Genomic DNA, 26396 nt, shown 5'->3' with positions numbered 1-26396 from the left:
TACTAGGAATCAGTCACCCTGCCAATGAATTGTTTATTAATGACAGTGAAAATGAGTTTTTGCTAGGTTCTATGCTACTTGATCTCATTTAATCCTCAAAATAATACTGTATGATATATACTTTTATAACTTCCCTATTTGTAGATGAAAATGGAGGCTTAGATTGTATAACTACCCTGTCACAGAGCTGAAAAGTATACAGGAGAGGTTTATAAGTATTTGAGATACATTAAATTTGGAAGTTTATTTGAACAAGAAAAAGATTCTAAAACAAGGCAGCATTGCAGACAGAAAGTGATATAAAATGCCCTGATCTAGAGAAAATAAGTGACGCATAGAAACAGCCTGGTTGGCTGTAAACACAGAACGTGCCTTCCATGGACCCTAAGTGATGAGGCCCTTGCATCATATAGACACGGTTCAGCAGCTGGGAGCCTATGATCAGCTTGAGCTGTGGTGCTGTGATTGCCTGAGAATCAGCTGTTGCAGAATGCACTCTTGAGGTAGTTTGCTGTTTGTTTACGTACGACATGAGGCTGTAGTTTGCTTAGTACAAAGGTAGCTTTGCATCAAATTTTATCACCCAAGATGGAAACAAAATTAGTTCAAACACGTCAGTTTAATAGGCTCAAATCCAGGTGTATCTATTGTCAAATCATGCTTTTAAGCAGAATACTTCACTGGAGACTCAGAGGAATCAACTAATATTTAAAGAATATTACCTGACAAAAACTAGTTGAAATTTTACAAAAGCAGCTCTGCATCTTATGTTATATTTTATTTTTCTTATTTCTGAATTTTTCTCTGGAGGTGAAATATTTTTAAGTCTAACGAGAATTCTAAGATCATATTGTACCTTTCAAATAAAAATATTCTATTACATGTCTTGACAAATCATTTGCTGTGTTTTTGGTGCAGTTAATCAAAGGACGGCTTGCAGCATTTGTTAAGCACAAAGCACTAAGCTAATCAAGTTACTTCATTTAATCCTCACAAACACTGTGTGAGCTGGGTATTAGTGTCACCATTATTTTTTTCAGCTGAGGAAACAGTCTCAGGGCTGTTAAATGCTTAAATGCCTTAAAAGCCACATATGTTGTAAGCCATATAGTTGGAATTTCAACCCATGTCTGCCACATCTTCTTAGAGATAGATTTATTGTGCTCTGAAATGTGAAGGATATCAAATCATTTCCCAAAATAAGCAGATTCTTTTAGTTAACTTTCCAGTTTTCTTTGTTTCCATGTTTCATTCTTAAGGTTAGGTTAGATAGTCACTATAAGATCTAACTCAAAATATGCTGCAAAGTTTGAAAAAACTGTGTTGTGTTTTTTCATGAACTGCCAATCTAATCATTATAGCCTTTGTCTAGGAAATAGACATCAGCAGCCACCCTGAAGTGTCCAGATTTCCATTTTATGTTATCTTAGTACACACAGCTGCAAATCAGTAACCAGAGACAGCCTAATTTGGTGATAGTCAACATTCTCTCCAAATTAGAGTGAAAACTCAGCAAAGCAGTGATGAATCTCATCAGCACACTTTTTATCTATAAAGATTCAAGAAATTGGAATGTATGACCAATTCTGAAAGCCAAATAGCTGGGAGGTTCTGCTGGCTCACCTTCCTGGGCAGCGCTATTTGTCTCTTGTCATATTAGTTATGGAAAGCTTTGGTATCTTGAAAGTGCCATTTCATACCTTATTAAGTTTAGTTCATTTTAAATCCTGCCTTGCAAATTTCTCCTCCTACAAAGCAAAGCTGTCCCATTAATGTTGCTCTGGGTCTGTTGCTATTTCTAAATTAGATTGATGGTAAAGTTAATCCAGTTTTGGTAAGGAATTTAATATCCACTGGCTGATCAACTGTTGACTTTATGCTGTGAATATAGCTGAAAATTACAGAGCATCTTTCGCTTGAAGTTATTTCCTGGAATACAAAGCTGATTCAAATGCAGAAGGAAAACTTCGTGCTAGAAAGATTAAAATAGCAATCTTACAGAAACATGCTCCATGGAAGACAGTGTTTTCACGATGCAATGTCAGGGAAGACTGCAAAATGTTGTGAATATGTGGAAGGGAGTTGAGTGTAAAAGAACAAAGGCAAGGTCTTTCTAGTAGGAGAGACCAGCGTGGGATTGAGAGAGACCCAGAGATGATTAATCATGGTGCTGAGGTTTGCAGTGGGGCTCAGTGTTGGGACTGATGCAGAAAGCCTGAGAATTTAGCAGTATTGATGAGAATAAGTGAAGTTTTTAGAAACTATCTGCAGTGTTGGGATCTCACCACAGTTGGAATAAGACCCCAGAGAGGAACCCACTAGCCAGTTAAAGCTTTGGCAGCAAGAAAGGCTTTAGACCCTAAGCCTCGATTTCAGTTAAGCCCTGGCATTCTGTAACTGTCAGGTTAGGTCGGCAGCAGTGCTGGGGTCTGCAGCTGTGAGGTGCAAGTGTAGGTCATGAAGAACACCAAGGAAGAATGTTATAGAGGGAGACTTACATCAAGGGAGACAGTTGCTGACTTTAAAATACCACTAGATGGGGGCCTGCCTTGATTCCTACATACTTTGATTTTCAGCCTTTACTTATATACTGCATCTTCTATCTGGGAATTAAAAAGAAAGGGAATTAAATGAACATTTCTAGAATGTCTACTATGGAAATGTACTTGGCTAGGTACTTGGCAGACGCTTCTCATTGACTGTTACAGCAGCCAGGAACACAGGCATGGTTAATTCTACCAAAGATACGGGGAATGTTCTAGGCTAAGTCACTCACCGTAGTGCAACTTTAGCTTCATTTCCAGGTCAGTGTGACCGAAAGTCGCCTCTGTTCTCACTGTACCCTACTGCTTCCCTTCAGATGTCTAAGTCTGGACTTTAGTAACTGGGTCTGGCATTTAGCAGGCCTTCACTTAATTAGGGGCTATTGATCTTCTCCCTTCATGCCTGATTCTTTGAATCTCTCATTCCCTCTGTTTTTTCTCTTTCTCCTTCTAGCCTTTAAAAACTCCATTATTTTATTTTTAAGGAGTGTCTCAGTTGACTGTAGAATTATTGCATTAGATTATAAAGTCACCTGCATATTTTCTTTCTTTTCATAAAACACAATCATATTCCAAATTTAGAAAATTTGATTAGTTTTAGGAGAAGGAAAGGATAACTGAAAGTTTATACATCTTACCTTGTTTTTAAATTCGAGACTCTCAAGCTATAATGCCTTTTAAGAAATTAATGAAATAAAAAAGATTGTCCAAGGGCTGGGATTTAGCTCACTGGTTCTGGTGCCTGCCTCTCAAGTGCAAGGTCCTGAATTCAATCTCCAGTACCAAACAAAAACAAAAACAAAAACAAAAACAACACAAAAACCAAAAAGAGATCGTCCAATTTTTCTAAGAATGTACCAAAAACCAAAACCAAAACAAAAAGACTAACTTCAAATTTGTGAGTTAGCCCCTGAGGCACAATTTCAACATAGGTCCACCTGCCTGAAGCTCACTTTCCTCCATCATGGTGGTCTATTCTTTGCTGCTAAATTCTTTCTTCTCTCTCTCTCTCTCTTTTATTAATATATGTTTGCAGTACATGCCATTTACAGTCATCTTGGGGAATGGGTACAATACATAATGTAGCTTGTTTCTTTCTTTAATCCTTTCCCTCCGACTTTCTCTTTCCTCCTCTGATTTCCCTTTCCCCATTTTCAATCTGGTTGATATTATTAATCTTAGCTCCTGTTTATGGTATATAATGTTTACATTCTTTGAGGTTACTAGGTTCCTGTATATGGCATATCTTTATTTTACATATTTCTCTTTCTCCTCTCCTGTACCCCTTAACCTTTAATTTTTTTTTAAATTCTTTTATTGGTACATTGTAGGTATACAACACAATTACATTCATCATTGGGAATTGTACCTTTAAATGATGCATCTTGGTTCTTATTTTTTCCCCATTCCTAGCCCTCCCTTCACCCCCTCCACCCTTCCCTATTTACAAAGACTTTATTTCCATTTTTTCCATTTCTCATCATTTTTTCTTTCCCTTCTTTCCTTTCCCCTGCCCCTCCCACTACCCCTACCCCTTTGGACCTTTTTGTCCTATTTTGCATTATCGATTATTCATTCTAATCATTGGTACATTTTAGGTATACAATATAATGACATTCATCATTGGAAATTTGCACCTTTACATAATATGTCTTGGTTCTTATTTTTCACCCTTGCCCAGCCCTCCCTTCAACCCCTCCATTCCTCCCTATTTACAAAGATTTTGTTCCTATTTTTCCATTTTCTCATATTAATTCCATTCCCTTCTTTCCTTTACCCTATCCCTCCGATTTCCTTCCCTTTTGCTCCTTTTCTTCCTATTTCACAGTATTATACATTGTAGTGCTTATTTACACTTTCAGTTTCTCACACCAGAGAAACTATTTGGTATTTATACATGTGTGTCCTGTTTATTTCACTTAAGAGTATCGCCTCAATGTGTATCCATTTAGCTATAAATGTCTCTAGTTTCTCATTTTTGATGGCTGAGTAGTACTCCATTTTAATAAAAACCCACATTTTCTTTATCCAGTCTCCAGTTGATGGGCATTTGGGCTGTTTCCAAGTTTTAGCTATCACAAACTGTGCTGCTATGAACATGGGTGCACATATATCACTGTGGTATGATTCTTTTAATTCTTTAGGGAAGATACCCAGCAGGGGAATAGTGGGGTCAAATGGGACTTCCAGTTTTAGTTCTTTGAGGTATCTCCATACTGATTTCCACAGTGCTTGCACCAGTCTACACTCCCACCAGCAGTGGAGCAGGGTTCCTCTTTCCCCACAGCCCCACCAGCATTTGTTATTGGTTGATTTCATGATAGCAGCCATTCTTTCTGGAGTGAAGTGGAATCTCAGCATTGTTTTCATTTGCATCTCTCGAATGATCAGTGATGTTGAACATTTTTTCATGTATTTATTTGCTATTTCTACTTCTTTGTCTGAGAAATGTCTGTTCATTTCAGATGCCCATTTTTGGATTGGGTCTTTAAATTTGGGAGGTCTGATCTCTTTAAGTTCTTTATAGATTCAAGATAGTAGACCTTTGTCTGAGGAAGAGCAGGTGAAGATTTTTTCCCACATTGTGGGTTGTCTCTTCACACTGCTGGTGGTTTCTCTTGCTGTACAGAAGCTTTTTAATAAGAAGAGATCCCACTTGTTGATTGTTTGTGCTAGTTCCCCGGCAACTGAGGTTTTGTTCATAAAATCTTTTCCTACACTGATTTCTTCAATGGTTCTACCTAACCTCTGTTCCAACTGGTTCAGAGTTTTTATTTTAATATTTAGATCTTTAATCCATTTTGACTTTAGTTTAGTGCATGGCAAGAGATATAGGTCTAGTTTTAATCTTTGGCAAGTTGAAGCCCAATTTTTCCAGCATCATTTATTAAAGGGGCTATCTTTCCTCCAGTGAGGGTGTTTGGCTCCTTTATCAAAGATGAGATGGCTGAGTGTGTCTGGCGTTGTTTCTGCATCTTCTAATCTGTTCCACTGGTCCTCAGGTCTGTTTCTTTGGAAGTACCATGCTGTTTTTATCACAGTAGCTTTGTAGTATAATTGCAGGTTGGGGATTGTGATACCCCCTGCCATGTCTCTGTTACCTAGAATTGCTTTTGCTATTCTGGGTCTCTTCTTCTTCCAAATGAATTTTTGGATTGTTTTCTCAAGGTCCATGAAGTATGATGCTGGGGTCTCAATTGGAATTGCATTAAATCTATATAGTAGTTTTGGAAGTATGGCCATTTTCACTATATTAATCCTTCCTACCCAGGAGCAGGGATGTCTGTCCATTTTCTGATATCTTCAATCTCTCTTTTCAGAGTGCCATAGCTTTCAGAGAAGAGGTCTTTGATTTCTTTCATTAGGTTGATTCCTAGGTATTTCAGTGTTTTGGATGCTATTGTGAAAGGAATTATTTGCCCTATTTCTCTCTCAGTGAGTCTGTCATTGGTGTAGAGGAAAGCTATTGATTTTTGTGTGTTGACCTTGTAACCAGCTACTTGACTGAATTTGGTTATTAAGTCTAGAAGACTTTTGGTGGAGTTCTTGGGGTCTTCTATATAGAGTATCATGTCATCTGCAAATAATGACAATTTGACTTCTTCATTTCCTATCTTTATTCCTTTTATTTCTTTCTCTTGTCTAATTGCCATGGCTAATGTTTCCAGAACTATATTGAACAAGAGTGGTGATAGTGGACATCCTTATTTCCTGATTTTAGTGTGAAGGATTTCAGTTTTTGACCATTTAGTGTGATATTGGCTTTTGGTTTTTCATAGATGGCTTCTATCAGTTTGAGGTAGAGACCATCTATTCCAATTTTTTGTAGGGTTTTTAACATAAATGCATGTTGGATTTTGTCAAATGTCTTTTCTGCATCTATGGAGATAATCATATGGTTTTTGTCCTTGGCTCTATTGATATAGTGTATTACATTGATTGATTTTCGTATATTGAACCATCCCTGCATCCCTGGGATGAATCCCACTTGATTAGCATGTGTGATCTTCTGCATTCTGTTTGCCATTATCTCATTAAGAATTTTTGCATCTATGTTCATTAGTGAGATTGGCCTATAGTTCTCCTTTTCAGTTGGGTCTTTCTCTGCTTTGGGGATCAAGGTGATGCTTGCTTCCAGGAATGAATTTGGGAGTATTGCTTCCCTTTCAATTTCAGTGAAGAGTTGAAACAGTAGTGGTAGCAGTTCCTCTCTAAACGTCTTGTCGAATTCAGCAGTGAAGCCATCAGGGCCCGGGCTTTTCTTAGTTGATAAGTTTTTAATTACATTTTCAATTTCATTGGTTGATATTGGGTTGTTCAGAATTTTAAGGTCTTCTTCGTTCAACTTTGGTAATTCATATGTATCTAGGAATCTGTCCATTTTTTCTGTGTTGTCCATTTTATTGGCATATAGGTTCTGGAAGTAGGTATTGATGATCCTCTGGGTTTCTGCTGGGTCTGTTGTAATTTCACCCTTTTCATGCCTAATTGCATGTATTTGGGCCTTTTCTTTCCTTTTTCTGATAAGGTTGGCTAAGGGTTTGTCAGTTTTGTTGATTCTTTCGAAGAACCAACTCTTGGCTTCATTGAGTTTTTGTATCATTCTCTTAGTCTCCATTGCATTGATTTCTCCTCTGATCTTTATAATTTCCTCCCTTTTATGAGCTCCCTTGTCCTGCTCTTCTTTTTCTAGAAGCTTGAGGTTCAGCATCAGCTTGTTTAACTGGGCACATTCTGTTTTCCTAACATGTGTATTCACTGCTATGAATTTCCCTCATAAGACTGCTTTCATTGTGTCCCATAGATTCTGATATGTTGTATTGTCATTGTCATTTAATTGAAGGAACTGTCTGATTTCTTCTTTAATTTCCTCTGTGACTCATTGGTCATTCAGAAGTGTGTTGTTCAATTTCCACATGTTTATGAAATTTTTTGAGCTTCTTTTGCTATGGATTTCCAATTTCATTGCACTATGGTCTGATAATATACAGGGGATAACTTCAATTCCTTTGCACTTACTTAAACATGTTCTATGTGTGAGTATGTGGTCTATTTTGGAGAATGACCCATGTGCAGCTGAGAAGAATGTGTATTCTGATTTTGTGGGGTGGAACACTCTGTAAACATCTGTTAAGTTCATTTGTTCAAGAGTTCCATTGAGTTCTAGTATTTCATTACTTATTTGTTGTCTAGTTGATCTATCTATTTGTGATAGTGGGGTGTTGAGGTCCCCCACTACAATTGTATTAGTGCATATATGACTTTTCATGTCTGTTAGTATTCGTTTTATAGAGTTGGGCACACTAGTGTTTGGTGCCTAGATATTTATGATTGTCATCTCTTCCTGTTGGATTGTTCCCTTTACAAGGATGTTGTGTCCTTCTTTGTCTCTCTTAATCAGTGTTGGTTTGAAATCTACTTGATCTGCAAAGAGGATAGCTACTCCTGCTTTTTTTCTGGTTCCCATCACATGGAGTATTGTTTTTCACCCTTTAACTTTCAGTCTATTAGTTTCCTTTTGAATTAAGTGTGTTTCTTGTATGCAGCATATTGTTGGATTTTGCTTCTTGACCCATTCTGCTAGTTTATTTCTTTTGATTGGTGAGTTGAGACCATTAACATTGATGGTTATAACTGAAACATATTGACTTGTCATTGCCATGACTTTTTCTTTTTGTTGGGTTCTCCCCCTTTCCATTGAATTTCTTGTCATGCTAGATGGGTTCATTCTACTTTGCTTCCTGGGGTTGTGATCCTCAACGTCTGTTCCTAGGATATTGTGTAAAATTCTTTGGAGTGCTGGTTTGGTATTCACGAAGTTCCTAAGGTGCTCTTTGTCATGAAAGTATCTTATTTCTCCATCCATTTTGAAAGATAGTTTTGCAGGGTACATCAATCTGGGTTGGAGGCTGTTTTCTTTTAGGGCTTGGAATATGTCACTCCAAGCTCTTCTTGCCTTGATGGTTTGTGTTTAGAAGTCTGTTGTGATTCTGATGGGCTTTCCTTTGTATGTGATTTGTTTCTTTTCTCTAACTGCTTGTAGAACTTTGTTCTTCTGTTGAGTTTCTGGAATCTTAACAATTATATGCCTATGTGTAGATTTTTTTTGATCGAGGCTCTTTGGAGTCCTATATGCCTCACTTATCTGTGTGTCAAGCTCTTTTCCCCTCCTTGGGAAGTTTTCTGCCATTACTTCTGTGAAGAGTTTTTTTTATGTCATCTGCCCTCTCTCCTGTTTCTTCATTGACTCCAATCAGTCTTATGTCATTCTTTTTTGCATCATCTAGCAGCTGCTGGATTGATTTCTCATGTTCCCTTATAATTTTGAAGCAATTTTTCTTTTCCTGGTCACTAATTACAATCTTATCTTCTATATCTGAAATTCTGCCCTCATATTGGCTCATTCTGCTGTGTAGACTTTCAGTGGAGTTTTTCATGTCCTGGAAATCTATTTGCATCTGTTTTATGGATTCCATTTGTTTCTTATGTTGGGATTCCATCATGTTCCTGAGCTCCTCTCTAGATTTATTAATCATGTCTTGCACTAGGGGCACAATTTCTCCTGTTATCTGAGAAATTATTTCTGATTTGATTTTTTTCCAGATCCCCTTTTGTTGCCAGTTGAGTGGGTCCAGGTGGTTGAGTATCAGAGTGTTCCATCTCATTTCCCTTTGTGGTTGCTGTAGGTGATCTGGAAGTCTGGTTTTGAGACTTCTTTACGTGTTTTCTCATTTCGACTGGGGGGAGCTGTTGGCACCTGCATGGATTACCTCCTCTGAGCTGGGAGAGGTGGGACAGGGGCCAGGAGCAGCAGTAGGGATGGTGGCCCTAAAGCCCTTTCCTGTGGGCTGGGAGCAGCGGGAGGGATGGTGGCCGGGAAGCCCCTTCCTCTGGGCCAGGAGCAGTGGGATGGCAGCTCAGAAGCCCCTACCTCTGGGCGAGGAGCAGTGGGAGGGATGGTGGCCTGGAAGCCCCTTCCTCTGGGCCAGGAGTGGTGGTACAGTATGTGGCCCAAAAGCCCTTTCCTCTGGGCTCGGAGCAGCAGGAGTGATGGTGCCTGAGAAGCCCCTTCCTCTGGATCAGGAGCAGTGGGATGACGGCTCAGAAGCCCCTACCTCTGGGCCGGGAGCAGCGGGACTCAGTACCGTCGTGTGGTGGTGCAGTGTCCTCTGCATCTTTGTAGTGTGAAACCAGGTGTCTGTACAGAGGAGCCCGGGGTGGGGGGGCGGTGTCCAGTGGATCGTTGCCGGGGCTCGGGCTGATTTGGCATGTTCCGCATGACTAGGGAACTCGGTAAGGCGTGCACAGACCTGCCTGTCTGCAGTGGTCTGATTCGGCGTGTTCTATGTGACTCAGGACCTCGGTAGGGTGTCCACAGACCTGCCTGTCTGCAGCGGGCTGATTCGGCTTGTTCTGTGCAACTCGGGACTGGGGTCACTATGGTCTGATATTATACAGGGAATAACTTCAATTCCTTTGAGCTTACTTAAACACATTCTATGAGGAAATATGTGGTCAATTTTGGAGAAAGACCCATGTGCAGCTGAAAAGAATGTGTATTCTGATTTTGTGGGGTAGAACAGTCTGTAAACATCTGTTCAGTTCATTTGTTCAAGAGTTTGATTGAATTCCAATATTTTGTTGTGTATTGTGTGTCTAGTGGATCTATTTGTGACAGTGGGGTATTGAGGTCCCCCACTGCTATCATATTAGTGCTTATTTGATTTTTCATGTCCGTTAGTATTTGCTTTTTATCGTTGGGCGCACTATTGTTTGGTGCATATATATTAATGATTTTCATCTCTTCCCTTGGATTCTTCCCTTGGATTGTTCCCTTTACAAGGATGTGGTGTCCTTCTTTGTCTCTCTTAATCACTGTTGGTTTGAAATCCACTTGATCTGCAAAGAGGATAGCTATTCCTGCTTTTTTTCAGGTTCCTGTCACATGGAGTATCGTTTTCCACCCTTTAACTTTCAGTCTATTAGTTTCCTTTTGAATTAAGTGTGTTTCTTGTATGCAGCATATTGTTGGATATTGATTCTTGACCCATTCTGCCAGTCTATTTATTTTTATTGGTGAATTGAGACCATTATCATTAATGGTTATAACTGATATATATTGATTTATCATTGTTATGACTTTTTCTTTTTGTTAGATTGTCCCCCTTTGCATTTAATTTCTTGTCATGTTTGATAGATTCATTCTGCTGGGCTTCCTGGGGTTGTGATCCTTGTTATCTTTTCCTAGGATAATGTCTAAAATTTTTTGGAGTGCTGGTTTGGTGTTCATGAAGTTCCTCAGGTGCTCTTTGTCATGAAAGTATTTTATTTCTCCACCCATTTTGAAAGATAATTTTGTAGGGTACATCAATCTAGGTTGAAGGTTGTTTTCCTTTAGAGCTTAAAATATGTCACTCCAAGCTCTTCTTGCCTTGAGAATTTGCACTGAGAAGCCTGCTGTGATTTTGATCGGCTTTCCTTTTTATGTGATTTGTGTCTTTTCTCTAACTGCTTGTAGAACTTTGTTCTTTTGTTAGGTTTCTGTAATCTTAACTATTATATGCCTATGTGTAGATTTTTTTTGATCAAGGATGGTTGGAGTCCTATATAGCTACCTTATCTCTATATCAAGTTCTTTTCCCCTCCTTGGCAAGTTTCCTGCCATCACTTCTGTGAACAGTTTTTTTATGCCATCTGCACTCTCTCCTGTTTCATCACTGACCACGATCAGTCATATGTTATTCTTCTTTGCATTGTCTAGCAGCTGCTGGATTGATTTCTCATGGTCTCTTACTGTTTTAAAGATATTTTTCTTTTCCTGGACAGTAATTGAAATGTCATCTTCTATGTCTGAAATTCTGTTCTCACTTGGGTCATTCTGCTGTGTAGACTTTCATGGAGTTTTTAATCTTCCGGAAATCTGTTTGTATCTGTTTTAGGGATTCCAATTGTTTTTTATGTTGTGATTTCATCTTGTTCCTCAGTTCCTCTACTTTTTTGTCTGTGTCCTCTCTAGATTTATTAATCATGTCTTGGACTATGGGTGTAATCTCTGCTGTTATCTGAGAAATTATTTCTGATTTCATTTTTTCCTGATCCTCTTTCATTGCTTCTTCAGGGGATCCAGGTTGTTGAGTATCAGATTGTTCCATCTTGTTTCCCTTTGGGGTTGATGTATGTGATCTGGAAATCTGGCTTTGAGACTTGTTTATGTGTCTTCTCATTTCAACGGGGTGGGGGGGATGAGAAGGGATGTGTCCGCTGGCACCTGCATGGCTCACCTCCTCGGAGCTTGAGGCAGTTGTACTGTGGCCCGGAAGGTTCACCTCTTCTGTGCTGTGGGCAGCTCCACTCGTTGGTGCTGGGGTGGTGGTCAGAAAAACTTACATGAACTAGTTCTCTTGGATTTACTTTTGACACCAGCATATATTTATTCTGTCTCATTCTATGCGTCAAAGCAGCCCACAATCAGGCCAAGTTATTAGGGAGAAGGATGAACTCTTTTGATAAATAAGGGAAGCTACAGATGACGTTGCAAAGGGCTATAGATACAGGGAGAAAACAAACGTAATCATTTTTGCAAACAACCCATCATAATGGTGCATACTTGCAATTTATTTTGGACTATTAGTGTTTGAATCCCCTTTTTGTGCTTGTGAAATTACTTTAGGAATCTTCACAGGGCAAAGAATATGTCTTCTTTGGTTGCTCAAATGGGTACATACTTTCTTATCATTTCTTTCCATTAAGGGCACGAATTTTTTAGCAGTTTGGAATTGAGCAAGGTGAGATAGCAGGCTCCCTGTAGAATTGATTTTCTGCTTAGGGTTACAGCAAAGGTGACTGTGGCAGGTTGGTCTTGTCTGTAATTAATTACATTTCTGATAAGAAATTCGCAAGAGTGTAAGCCATGGCACCTATGGACCCCACTGTAATGTGCTTGTGATTTCTTCATTAAACTATTCTTATAAAAGGTTTTGTATGTTGTTCATAGAATATTAAATTTGAACCTTATTGCTTTAATTCTCTGAATTATTTTGCTCAATAGTCTTCTAATAAACCCCTTTTCTGTGTAATCCCCTATGGTCAGATTTGGTTGCTTCCAATGAAGAGCTCTGTTTTCAGCAACTGGTACCAATATCAGAATTAATTTTTGTCATAGAACAATCAGAGTTAGATGGTTGCTATATTAGTCCAGCTTCTCACACAATAGCGAATGACTGTCCTTTGATTTCCCTAGTTGGAGAGATTTAGTGTGTTAACTTTTTATCTCTGTGCTTGGTGCCTCTTATAGTTGCAGGTATTACTGTGCTTTTATGTTCCAGGCAAGATGGGGGGTTAGGGGGAGTGTAGAACTGTATCTGCCCTTTTTATCAAGTATCTTGCAGTGTCTCCTCCTAAGTAGATCAGCTGATCCCCTTTCTTATCTCAGCAATTGACAAGTGAGTACTTGGTTCTCTCCTTCTGTCTCCCCACTGTCCCCTGCCCTCAGCCTTTGGTATTGGGGATTGATCCAAGAGCCTTCATACTGAGATACAACCCCCTCCCTTTCACCCTGTAAAAATGTCTTTTTGAGACAGGGTCTCACTGAGACACTGTGTTGCCACATTGGGCTGGAACTTGTGATCCTTCTTACTCAGCTTCCCAGAATGCTGGGATTACAGGTGTGTTCCTCCCTGCCTGGCTTGAGTACTTGGTTCTGGAACATCAATGAGGATGGTCTGAAGGGAGAAAGCCTGAGAGTGTGTATCAAAGCAGGTGACAAATGGTACCGATCACATTATTGGCCCCCCCCCCCTTAGAATGATGTGTCCTGGGGAGCAGGCTGTGGTTTACTCAGCATTGTGTTTTAAGGGCCAAGATTAGTGATTGGTAAATATGTGACTTCAAAATGCACTGCTTGACTGGCTTATCATTAATCCTCTATTAATGTCTGCAGATTCTTTCTTCAAAATATGTAATTTCTTTCTTTCATTACAAAAGCCATTTTATTTCAGGCCATACCACATTATTAAAGATAGATTTTCATTCCATTTCTTTCTCCAGTCTTTTCTGTCCTGTGTCTTGTTTACATTCTGCTTCTAGTATATTGTTCTGAATTCCATTTTCATCTTGTCCTTCTCTTCCTCAAAACTCTGTTTTACCTGTACCTCTGTTACAATAAATCCATCTCTTAGCCTGGAATCCAACTCCTTGCATTAGCTGGTGTGTCACCTCCCCACGTAAACAAATTTAATTGGCAATCACTCATAAGTCCAGCTAATCTTGAGGCCATCTGCTACACACTATTGTATCCAGTGTCTGCAGGAGGACAGATTTGCTAGAACAAAGGTGACAGGCAGCACTGGGAAGAGAACAGCTGAGACCAGAATAGGGACTACCTTTAGATAAGGAGCAGTCAACTACTCTGTTGAAAAGGGCAGGACCAAGTGCTACACACCTTGAACTTGTGTTGAGATTGCGGCTTCCTTGGTAGAACTCATATTGGACAAAGGGTCTGATTGGGTTCAAGTGTGCCTGGACTAGTTCAGCCTAATCCAAGGGGAGGTGAAATGGGGCATTAACCAAGATCAAGAATAGTGACTCATCACACAGACTGGTCTCTAGGGCAGAGGGTACAGGGGAAGGTGGAAGGTCAGGGAGACATCTGTGTCTAAGAGCTTCCTGTTCTGCCCAGCAGGAACCAAGCCATTTATAAACCCTTGGAGAATTTGGGACATGGACAGTTGGACTTGGCTGTAGGTGGACTGAGGCTGGGAGGATGAGTCACTCTGTAGGAACTCATTGTTGGCAGCCCCCCTGTGTTGGATCAGGCAGTGAGTGATTGGTTGGTTCATTTTCCTCTTGGCTTCATCTCTCTACTTTTATGAGGGTTCTGCTTTTTATTAGTAATATGTTTTTTGATGTTATGCTAAGAAGATTTTGAAAATCTATGGGGATAGTTTGATGAAAAATATTTTAAATATATCTCTATCTCTATATCTATCTATCTATCTATCTATCTATCTATCTATCTATCTATCACATCAAAACAGTGTAGTAGGGAGTAGTAGTGTACGCCTGTAATCCCAGCACTCAGGGCAGAGGCTGGAGGATTGCTGCTAGTTAGAGGCCAGCCTAGGCTACATACTGAGTTCGAGCCCAGCTTCAACTATAGCAAGACCCTATCTCATAAAACCCAAACCCAAGCCCAAACCAAACCAAACCAAAACAAAACAAAGCCACTACCACCACGACCAACAACAGCAACAAAATAACAAAACCAGTATAGATATAGATAAAACTAGCATTCTGTTTTTTCAGGAAAGATTAAGACTTAAATTTCAAGCTCTGAATAAAACTCTAGCCTGTGATTATATATTCATTCTTTTCATTCATTAGGGATTTTTAGATGGAAAGAATTGAGAATGAGAAACAGAATTTTGAGGCAAATAAAGAGCCACTGGAGGGATTAAAATTATTATAGAAGTTATCCATTAGAGATACATATACTAGAAATTGAAAATAGAATGTGGGAATTTTCACTTTTGAAATGAATGTTTGAGATTTTAAGAAATATTCTTTTAACAGGAAAGGAGAATACTTGATAATAGCATTTAGTGGTAAGGTTTAGAATAAAACTGCTTTTGGAGAGAATATTTCAACATCCTTTTAATGCCAAAATTCCAAGCCAGTCTACACCAATTTTAAAGTTTTTTGCTTCACTTTAAAAAGGTAATCTTAAAGTAAATGATTCCTTCTCTATACCATGATTTTATTCTAGAATATCTGTTGCTTCCAAGTAAGAAGGTTCCTTCAAACATTTTAAACTAACAACCCAATTGCTTGGATAAAATGAGATTTTTTTAGTATCTCCTATTTGTAGTAAATTGGAACCTCCTAGTATCTAAATATTCCCCTGTGGCAGTGTGCTAGGAATAAACAGAGAACATTCATCCAAAATCACTCTTTCTATTGATTGCATCCAATAATGTATTTGAAATCATAAGAACTATTTATTGAGAGAAAAGTTTAAGTGTAGGTTCTATTTACCTGATTACTCTAGACAGAGACTTTGCTTTATTGTTCTGCTATTTAGGGACTATTTTATGGCCTGACTTACCTCTTAAACTCAGCTTGGTATATGTTTTGAGGATAACTGTGATTTTACCATGTATTTGCTATTTCAAATAGCCTAAATTATCTTGTCCTTTATAGGTTCTACACATATAAGTGTTGTTAATCCATAATTTCTAATTTGTTTCATTAAATAAATGATAATATTCACTTCTTTCACATTTCTGTTTAATGTTTTAAATCTTTTTCTTTTCCTGTTGTTCAAATCAAGTAATTTCTATTGTTCTTTCTTAAATTCATTGAATATTTCCTGTCTTCTCCATTAGGCTGTTGAGCCCATCCATTGTATTCTTAAATTGTGGTTATTGTATTTTTCAGCTCTAAGATTTCTACTTGGTTCTTGTTTTATCTTCTATTTCTTTGTTGAGGATATTTTTTCATTTGTATAAAGTGTGTTTGTAATTTCTTATTGAAATAGTTTTATGATGGGTGCTTAAAGTTCTTTTTATTTTGGTACCGGGGATTGAACTCAGGTCCTTGCACTTGTGAGGCAAGTGGCGGAACCACTGAGCTAAATCCCCGGCCCACTGCTTAAAGTTCTTGTCAGATAATTCAAACCTCTGTGTTATGCTCATGTTGACATTTGCTGTCTTTTGTCATTGAAGTTCTTGGTGTGAATGATTTTTTTTTTAATTGACATTTTGGGTACTGTGTTATGAAATTCTGAGTTCCATTTAAACCATGTTTGTTAATGTGCTTCCTTGAGCACTATGCTGGTCGTGGAAAGGAAGTCATGTCTTTTATTGCCAGGCATGAATGGAAGTCCAGGTTACCCACACTGCTTTGTGGGGCATCCTGCGAAAGAATCTTCATTAGTGCTGGGCAGAGGCATATTTGATCTCCTTCCTGACTGGAGATGTGGGAATGAACTGTGTATTATGGGAGAGGCTTAGAATAGGAGAGCTCCTTTCTTGCTGTGTTATATGTAAGAATTTTTACGTTTCCTAAAAGTGTCCCAAAATTCTCTTCAGTTGAATTTCCTTCAGTGTTGAAATAGAACTAATTGACATGAATTGTTTATCAGACATAGATTACAGGATTCATGGTAGAATGAATAGAATATTTTTATTAGTCCTTAGCTATTTAAAATCTTTTTGTACCTAACCTCAAACTTTTAGAATTATACTTGAATTTGGAGTTGCCAATGATGCCTATTCCTACCCTGTAAACACAAGTTTCTGGATTAGTATCATTAACCATGTTTTTGTGGGGACGATGAGGATTTTAAATGAAGGTTTGTATTAAGGTAAACAAACACTGTGTGTTGTTCCTCATACCTACTCCTCATGCCCCCGCTTCTGTTTCTATTTAATAATCTGTTTGGAGACAGCATTCTGCAGCACAAACCTAGTCCTCTTTCCTCAGAGGATCCTTATATTGTTTTGCTTTATTTTGTTTTGTTTTTATTTGTTTGTTTATTTGTATTGCTGAAGATTTCACCCAGGGCCTATTGAGCCACATCCCTAGCCCTTTTTATTTTTAAATTTTGAGACAGGGTTTTGCCAGGATGGCCTCGAATTTGTAATCTTGCTGCCTCTGACTCCTGAGTAGCTGAGATCACAAGCCTGTGCACTGCTCATGGCCCTTACCTTTTTTTTTTTTTTTGGTACTGGGGATTGAACTCGGGACTTTATGCTTGTGAGGCAGGTGTGGCACTACTGAGCTAAATCCCTGGCACCCCCTTACCTTGTTTTTGTTGTTCAGAGTGGAGTCAGGAAGCCCAGTAGAAAACCTTTCTAAAGGAGACTTCTTTAAATCAGGTTAGGCCACAGACAGTCATTGTAGGAATGGGTGACATCTGGGTCTTCATGAATGATGAAGTTCTGACACGTGTTCACATCTCATTGTGATTTAGAGGAAGTTGGAGAGTCATGGCTATGCAGAAGCACTGAATGGCTTCACTTCTTCATGTGTTCTGCTGAGTGGCCACGTTGTTTACACTTACAGCCATGATCATTAGAATTACATCCATGTGGTAATAATAAGCAGGAGTGTCGAAGTAAATAATAATAAAAATTGCCAAAATCTTTTTTCTTAAATGACAGCTTGAGCAAATTGCTTATCCAGGAATGATAAAATGTCAGACTATTTCAGTTTTAGCAGTATGACAACTTTGCCCTGTAACATAAATAAATGATGATTTAAGGTTGTCTGGGAGAGAAATGCTGTGAACTGATGAAGTATTTTCTCCAGAGAATGACACTAAGCAAGAGAGATAATGTAATGGAGATTCTAGTTAGAAAGACTTCACAACTGCCCAGGATGCTAGGAACTGTTTTGTTTCTGGCTTTGGTCCTCTTAAGGTGAGTTCTGACTGGTGATTAACATCATCTTGGATTAAATTAATTGGCTGTACTCAATCCCTGGGTGGACATGCTAAGAATAAATCAAAGGCTTTAGTTTCTTCACATGAAATAAGCAGGTTACATATCCAGTGACATTTATGTGAACTATTCAAACAACTTAAACATCTTCTTTTCTTTGAAGGGAAGATTCAAGTTCTGGTAAGTACACAACTATTTAAATTTTTCCTTTTGAAAGTAGCTCTTTTGCTGGTTTTATTTTGTATGTAGTTTACATATCTACATTCTATCTTTAACCATTGGGAAAAGAATAAATGTTACTAAAAATTATTTTCTTTTACTTAAATATGCCAGCAATGTTTGCAATATGGTGTTATTGAAATACCAAAGAAATTCAGTGTCAGGAAATCAAGTGATTCTAGTTATTAAAAATGAGTAAAGTTTATTTTTTCTGATTATAAAAGCGCTAGATACTCATTATAGGCACTTGTGTAATAATACATTAAAGAAAAAAGGAAGCTACTTAAAACTTGACAGAACTATGTCTACCATGGTGAATAATTGGTGTTTCCTTTCTGAACCTCCCTTTCATCAACCCTACCCAACAGACTTATTAAAATTTGTGAAATGAACAAGATTTTCTTACAACATAAAGTTTCTAAATTGCCATAAGAATGAGCATTCTGAATTGATCAACATTCTGAATTGATCAATTTTCTATTTTGTTTTCTACTTGTTTCTGAAATGCCTGAATTTCTATTATGTGATAGAAAATTTAATTGAAAATATAACTAGTGCATGTACAGGTACAAGTACCCAATGATAAATGTAAACATATTGTATACCTAAAATGTACCAATAAAAGAATTTAAGCAAAAAACCCACAACTAGTGAAATGAAATGTGCATTTTGTAGACTTGTCATTTGTGAGTCAGGGAACAAAGGTGCAACCCTAGCAGAAGAGACTGTTTAGGTCTGAGCAGCACAGAGTTAAGTGCCCCATTGATTGAGCCCCATGAAAACACAGACAAACATAAGGATTGTTACACTTAGTGAACACAAAGGTATTTCTAAAAATCTGCTTCATCCTAAAAAGCAATGAATGAATTCCTGATAGCCCCATGGCCCAACTTTAGGCAAAGAAGGGGCTCTGAGGAGAAGAGGAGAAGGTACTGGTAGCAAGCTGTTGCTTTGTAAAGGAACAGATTTTAGTGGTTTGCCTCTTCCCTCCTACTGTCCTTATCTTCTATGTTCTCCCTTGTGGCCCTGGCAGAAAAATCTCCTTTATTTTATTTTAGCCAAAAACTAAATGAACATAAAATGTGAATTGGCCTGAAAGCAAAGGAATTTTCATTAACTACCTCCCTTGCTGCCTCTAGAGAAGTTAGTGGTGAGGAAAGTAGAGGACCTTGAGATTCTAGTTTCCTCTTGTTACCCCTTTGCACCTCCACACCTCTCTTAGTCTGAATTTCTGGAAGAAAAATTAAACCATTTTAGGCTGCTTAGTTGGGTTGTTCTCTAGGTAATCCGTTTACTGCATTACCCCAGTTTCAGAGGGGATGGAATATACCGTTATTGGGCCACGGATTTAGCTCAGTGGCAGTGCACCTGCCTTACAAGTGCAAGGTCCTGCGTTCAATCCCTGGTACCAGGAAAAAAAAAGAATATATCATTATTAAAAATGTATGTGAAGACATTTTGCTTAATTTCCATTCAAATTTTGGTTAGTTTAAAAAAATAAGAAAGGAGCACAGTTAGTGCAGGATAAGTTAAAGCTGTGGAGGGCTAGTAGCTCAGTTTCATAAAAGGGGACTTCTGCTGTCAAGACTTAGTGACCACTTTGCAGGGCTCACCTGTGTGCATTGACGAGATGCTGCACTATTTTCTGCCATCTTTCTGGATTGCTTTTCCACCACTTGGTGCATTTAGCTCTTTAGCCTCATATTGTTTTCCTCTAGAAATTGCTGTCTCTTCCCACTCCTACTCTTAATCCTTTGAGCTGTTAGAATTCCTCTTTGAATATTCTCTTGTTACTCTGACTCATCCTCAATAGTTCCTTTGAATTGCTCTCTGAATTTCTTATGCACTGTAGGAGATGCGCACAATTATGTCTGGACAAAGACTGACCCACTCCTTTGGAAAGGAATTTCATTTGCCCTTTGGCTGAATGATGACATTGTGCACGGAATGAACATAGATCGTTTTAGTCAATGAGCATATGAAATCTTCATCGTGTTCTGTTTCACATGCAAGTCTTACCCTACTATAGGCTCTTAAGCCTTACTTGCAGGTGTACAAAATCTCAATGCTTGCTATAATGTCCTCTGGCGACTTCTAGGAGTTTCCGGAGATTCCATTACTTGTCTTGAGGGTCATGTGGACTTGTATTTTTGTTTTGTTTTTGGTACAGCCTCTTTATCGAGCTGCCTGGCAATTGCGTTGTTGCAGGTACTTTCTCGGCAGACGTTCCTCCACTCCTGGCCATGTGCCATCTTCCCAGGGAATGGTGCCTTCGGCTTCTGCCCTTTGAGCTTGAAAACCGGTGCTCGGGGCTGGGAGCAGTGAAATAGGGGTGATGGGGCTTGCCTCTTCCCTCCTAGGGTCTTTATCGTCTGTGTTCTTGTGGTCCTAGCACAGAATCTTCTTCATCTTATTTTAGCCAAAACCCAAATGAACATAAAATCCCTATCAGCTACACAGATGTGTTCCCAAAATAATCACCAGGTGAACGCTCTCCAAGAAGTGATATTCAGGCAGAAAACTAGCAACATTAAGTCTCACAATACATTTAAATATACAAGGGCTGATCAAAACTTGCAGTATGTTTAAAAAATTATTACAGTAAAAGACACATTCCATTATTCTCCCCCCAAATACTCCTTGCTTTGTAATATACTTATCCCAAAATACCACACACACAAAACACCCCACTTTGTATTGCCCTTGTCATTTTCTGAAGTTGTTCTGGAATTTTTGTTTTATGAGTGTCTTCACAAGACGTGATCAAAGATAGAGTGAATACTGCTTCCCAGTGCCAGAGGCAGGTTTGCAAAAACAATACAGTGTGTCATCTACTTCATTTGCCAGATCTGGCACTGTGGGACTTTTGGCTTTTTCCCAAAGTCAAAATGGTCACGAAAGGTAAGTGTTTTGAATTAATTCAAGACATTGAAGCAGTCATAACAGCACAACTAGACACTTATGAGGCTTTTATTATAATATGTTTTTAAAAACTTTACCACATTTCTTGATCATACCTCATAAATACCATTTTTCAAGAGGAGGTAAAAATGTGTCTCAAATACTACTCATGTAAAATATTTTCAAATAAACACATAATGAACCCACTTAAAAAGTAACTAGAGGCAAGAATTCTGAAGTATTTTATTTAAATACTGAAGGAATTCATCTTTTTAAAATATATTTTTAATTGGCATGTGGTAATGGGTGTGCAGTGTGACATCTCAATATGTGTGTAGGATGCAGAATGATCAGATCAGGGAATGACATATGTATCGGCCTAGGCGATTACCATTTCTTTGTATTGGGAAGATTTAAAATTCTCTCTACTAGCTATTTTGAAACATCCAATTAATTAACTGTCATAGATCCTAGTTTGGAATTGAACATTAAAGTTATTCCTTCTATCTAACTGTACTCCTGTCTCCGTTAACTAGTCTCTCATCTTCTTATAGTAGGTAAGGGCAAGGAGATTAAACTGCCTTCTCAAGGTCAGGCCACAGTTTATCAGATGAGGATGAGAAAAGCTTGCAGTTTTGCTGACTGCGTTGCAAAGCTGGATTCTGGTGCTTAGCTTCTGATGCACATGCCCCACTACTGCTGCCTTTACTGTCTTAAGAATTATAATCTCTTTAAACCTCTGGAGAAGGGAGAGGGGTGACATCTAATTTCTAGGCTGATCTTCAAATGCTTTTTCCTAAATGGCATATAAGTAAGGTTTGCAAATCATTTTGTAGATAAAGGAAGAATCTTAGTTAACAGCTTACAAACAATTTAAGTAGGTGATTTGGGCCAGATTTATAGTGCAAATATTTTTTTCCTAGCTTTATAATACCAATTACATCTATTTAGTTTGTTTGATTTGTCTTCAAGGCTTCAGGGCTTTTTTACTCTGTCAGAAGAAACTAATAATTAAATCGATTTAAAACAGTAGAAGATCACCACAAAATGCTATACATGAAAAATAAGTCCAGAGTCAGAGAAACCCTTCCACAGGCTGTTCATTTTTGTCAGCCAGACTCTAGCCATCCTGATAAACGGTAAAGGAAAAAGTTCGTAGTTGGCTGAAAATGGCTCTTCTTGAATTCCTTCCTGAAGTTTTCATTTCAGAGCCACTAATTCAAGTGGCATTCAGACTGTGCCACTTTTAGCAGTTTATAGTAATGCCATCAAAGAACATTTGTTTAGTATTTCTCAAAGTAGGGTAAGTGGTGTGTCATATGACTTGCCTGCATTTTTCTCCAATCAGCAGTGGAAATATGATATTATCCTAATATGGCCACTATTTAAAGATCTTCGTAGTACATTTCTCTTAGAACTTAATGTAAGGTACATATTTCTCCAGATAAACTCATCTGATTTCATTCAGTTGACAATTGGAAATTTAAAACTTTTTCCTGTTTCTCTTCTTTTTCTTGACTGCCCAGATGTGCAAGACTAAATTGATGAATTGCAAAAAACTCTTACTTTTCTCATTCGATGATTTCTAATTTGTGTCTCTTTTTGCAATTTTTAAAAATTATAGAATAATTTTTGTAAAGTTTAAAGATGCGCAAAGTTCAGCAATGTATAAAAACAACACAAATAAGAATGAGGACGTAGCTTGGTGGTAAAGTGCTTGTCTACTATGTGTGAGGCCTTGGGTTTGACCCTCAGTACTGCAAAGAAAAAAAATAAGGCAAAGTATCATAAAAACAAAAGCCACAAATATTATCTATAGTTATGTCATCCTAAAATAACTACCATCAACACTGGGGTATTTCTGGACTTTCCCCCACTTACATAATAAGTATGTTTACACATAAACTAGTGCTATAGCTGATGTATTTTGCAGATTGCTTTTTCACTTAGCTATATGCCATGATCATGCCAAAAAATATAGCCATGATTAAGGGTTGCATACTTTTCCATTGCATGGGTGTATGATCATCATTTAGTAGTCTATATTAGTCCTTACTAGTGTCTGCAGATTATTTTTAATTTTAAAATTATAAATGTTCTCATTTAACTGTCTTTTTACAGCACACCTTTAAAAGTGTCTTTAAAAATTGACAATGAATAAATGAATGAATAAAATATTAGAGCATATCCTGAATGCCTACAACTATAATTAGCATGCATTAGCATCATCATGTGTTCTCTGTGATGTTGTTTTTGAGCGAAGCATTCTTGTTCACTGTCCAGATCGCAAGCAAAATGAGTGAAACTCCTTCTACTAGTTTTTCCATGATTCACCCGACTTCTTCTGAAGGTCAAGTTTCTTTTCCTCGCCATTTAAGCGTCACTCATCCTGTCGTGGCCAAACGGATCAGCTTCTACAAGAGTGGAGACCCCCAATTCAGCGGAGTCACGGTCGTGGTCAATCCTCGCTCTTTTAAGACCTTTGATGCTTTGCTGGACAACTTGTCGCGTAAGGTGCCCCTGCCTTTTGGGGTGCGGAACATCAGCACCCCTCAGGGAAGGCACAGCATCACGAGGCTGGAGGACCTGGAGGACGGCGAGTCCTACCTGTGCTCCCATAGTAAGAAGGTGCAGCCGCTGGATCTGGACAAAGTGCGCAGGCGCCGGCCGCCCTGGCTCAGCAGCCCCGCTCTGAGAGCTCGCGCGCCCCGCTCTTCTGCAGTCGCGGCCTCTCCCGCGCCTTGTCCCCCGCGGAGCCTCGTGGTCTTCAGGAATGGCGACCCGAAGACGAGGCGCGCGGTGCTTCTCAGCAGGAAGGTCACCCAGAGCTTCGAGGCCTTTTTGCAGCACCTGACAGAGGTCATGCAGTACCCAGTGGGCAAACTGTATGCTACAGATGGAAGGAAGGTGAGTGTTCCGGGGGCTCCTCCAGGCTGAGCTCAGTTCGGTGTCTCCAAGAGGCTGCCTTCCTAGCCAGCTGTGTCCGCCGGGACCCTTACCCCCAGATCGTGGGTGGGGACTTGGCCACAGCTGCAGACTTTGGTGAGCAACGTTACGTACCTTTAAGTACTTCTTTAGTTATGCCAGAAGACCAGCCTGGCTTTCTTTAGCGGTATATAGGCGTAATAAATGTTTGTATTTCCAGCTTTTTGGCGTACATCATTAGTACCTAAGAAAATGCTTGACGATGATCTCTGTCAAGCCTGGGAGGTTATTAAATTGATTCAGTCAAAATTATAAAATCACGTGGAAAGAACAAACTTTGCTCATGTAAGGACTATGATTCTTTGGCTTCTTCTAGGTTCCCAGTCTCCAGGCAGTGATCCTGAGCTCTGGAGCAGTGGTGGCAGCAGGAAGGGAGCCATTTAAACCAGGAAGTTATGACATCCAAAAGTTCTTGCTTCCTGCTAGATTACTAGGGATCTCTCATCGTGGGCACCGGAAGGGAAACGCTAAAGCAGAAAACAAAAAGAGTAAGTAATTTATAAATACATAGGATTTAGTTTTAGTCTTCATTATTTTTGCCTCAGCAACAAAAAATTTATGCTTAAATGACTATTTTCATTAACACAGAAAGTATGAGAGGTTTACAATATTCTAAAATGAAATTAGTTATAGTTGGAAAGAGTCATAGAGATTATCTGATAATTTAAAAAGATTTTTTCCAAGTCACTTAATGATGTAACTGTTTAAATTGATAAGTTATACTGTCTTTACTTTTTTTTTTTTTGGATAAAATACCTAGTTAAATCAAAATGCCAGAATCTCCTGCTTTGGAGAGGCATTTTAGGGAGTATGGTAGTTGCAGAATTTTCTCCAGCATTCTTAGCTGAGTCAACGGATTAGTGGAGTTACTATATTTTTTGAAATCTAACTGTATTTTCTACCTTCTGAAGTTATTCTATTCCTGAAAAAAATCACAGATGGTCTTTAGAACCATAGTATTATTTATTAAATAAAAGTTTGGAGTCAGGCATTGTGGTACATGCTTGTAATCCCAGCACTTTGGGAGGCTAAAGCAGGAAGATCACAAGTTTGAGTCCTGCTGGGGAAACTTAACTAGACCCTGTCTCAGAAAAAAAAAAAAAAAAAAAAAAAAAAAGAAAAAGTTAATGCAACCAATTCATGCTGGTTAGCAATAATCTAGGTCAGCAATGGTGAAACTTTTAGAGACCTAAAGTCTTTAACAAGTCTCTAAAGTGCCTAAACTGCAATTCAAAACTCATTTATCGCAAAGGGCCAATATGGCACTTAAACCTGAATACTGAGCTGCTGGGGCGATGCTGGGGTGACTTGGCTCATGTGCTGACACAGAGGGCTCTGTCTGCCCACTGTGGCATGTATGCCATAGGTTCTCTACTGCTGATCTAGGTTGTCAGTTCCTTAGGATCTAGTAAACAGTGTGGCTTTGTCCTTTGGGTAGGGAAAGAAGAGGGCCTTTAGGCCCAAGCGTATGGGGTTTTTGATTGTGTTCAGTATTTCCAGGGGACTTTTAACTCTTTGCTAAGGTACTGATTGGCATATATAGTTGAATTTGGATTTCCACTCTTTTTTAGACATGGAATATATGCATTTTAAGAAATCCTAATCGCTCTACTTATTGCTAATGTAGATAAATCTTATTTATTGTCATTAAATTATTTCGTGGCTATACACAGTAGGTAATTATAATGCTATGTTGTAGGCATTAGACTGTCAAATATATGACTATATTATGCATATGGTGGTATACTATATTTCACATTTGTTGTTTTACTTTATTATTTTGTGTCTGATAGAATTTTGATGACTTCAGGGAATGTGAGAGTTTGTTAAATTTTACTTCAAAAAGTTATGTGAAGGATTTTAATTTATAATTTTGGCAAAAGTATACCAAGAGTAATAAAAATATTTTTAGATTAGTACTGTGAAACATTAAAAGTGATTACTTGGTGGTGAGCATGTGCAAGTCTATGACGATGTGACTGAACTTAAGAAAGGAGTGACAAGTTTAATGATAAGGGTACACATCAAAATTAATATCCAGACCTGTGTTCTTTTTAGGTCATATAGTAAGTCGACTGCACTGATGAGACAAAGTGAATTCTAAAATTAATTATTATTTGATTAATTCAGTCCTAAGTACTCAAAATGTTTCTACTTTCCTAAAATTATGAGTGCTTTTCTGGTATATACGCAGGTAAGATACCACAGCATACTATCACTTTCTTTGTTTAGATAAGCAGTACTGGGTTAGACTCTAGTTTTAATACTGGTAAGCAAAATAAAAAAAGCCTACAAAACTCTTTTATCA

General features: G+C 38.4%; 1 protein-coding gene across 4 annotated transcripts in view; it reads left to right on the top strand.

Annotated features, from left to right (window-relative positions):
* Rp1 (RP1 axonemal microtubule associated) overlaps window positions 1-26396 on the top strand; it is a 226275-nt gene that overhangs the window by 17478 nt on the left and 182401 nt on the right. For 3 of the 4 annotated variants that reach the window (XM_087185399.1, XM_087185401.1, XM_087185394.1), the window contains exons 3-4: window positions 23387-24010; window positions 24405-24576. In XM_087185399.1, the coding sequence (XP_087041525.1) occupies window positions 23387-24010; window positions 24405-24576 (796 nt within the window). Of the gene's footprint in view, window positions 1-23361; window positions 24011-24404; window positions 24577-26396 lie in introns of those variants that run through there. The other variant, XM_004837506.4, reaches the window with a different exon arrangement.

This window comes from Heterocephalus glaber, unplaced genomic scaffold (genome assembly GCF_053883595.1).
Source record: "Heterocephalus glaber isolate CG9 unplaced genomic scaffold, H.glaber_assembly_v1.0 deba00000281, whole genome shotgun sequence".
NCBI lineage: Eukaryota > Metazoa > Chordata > Mammalia > Rodentia > Bathyergidae > Heterocephalus > Heterocephalus glaber.
This window is presented reverse-complemented; position numbering and strand designations above follow the sequence as displayed.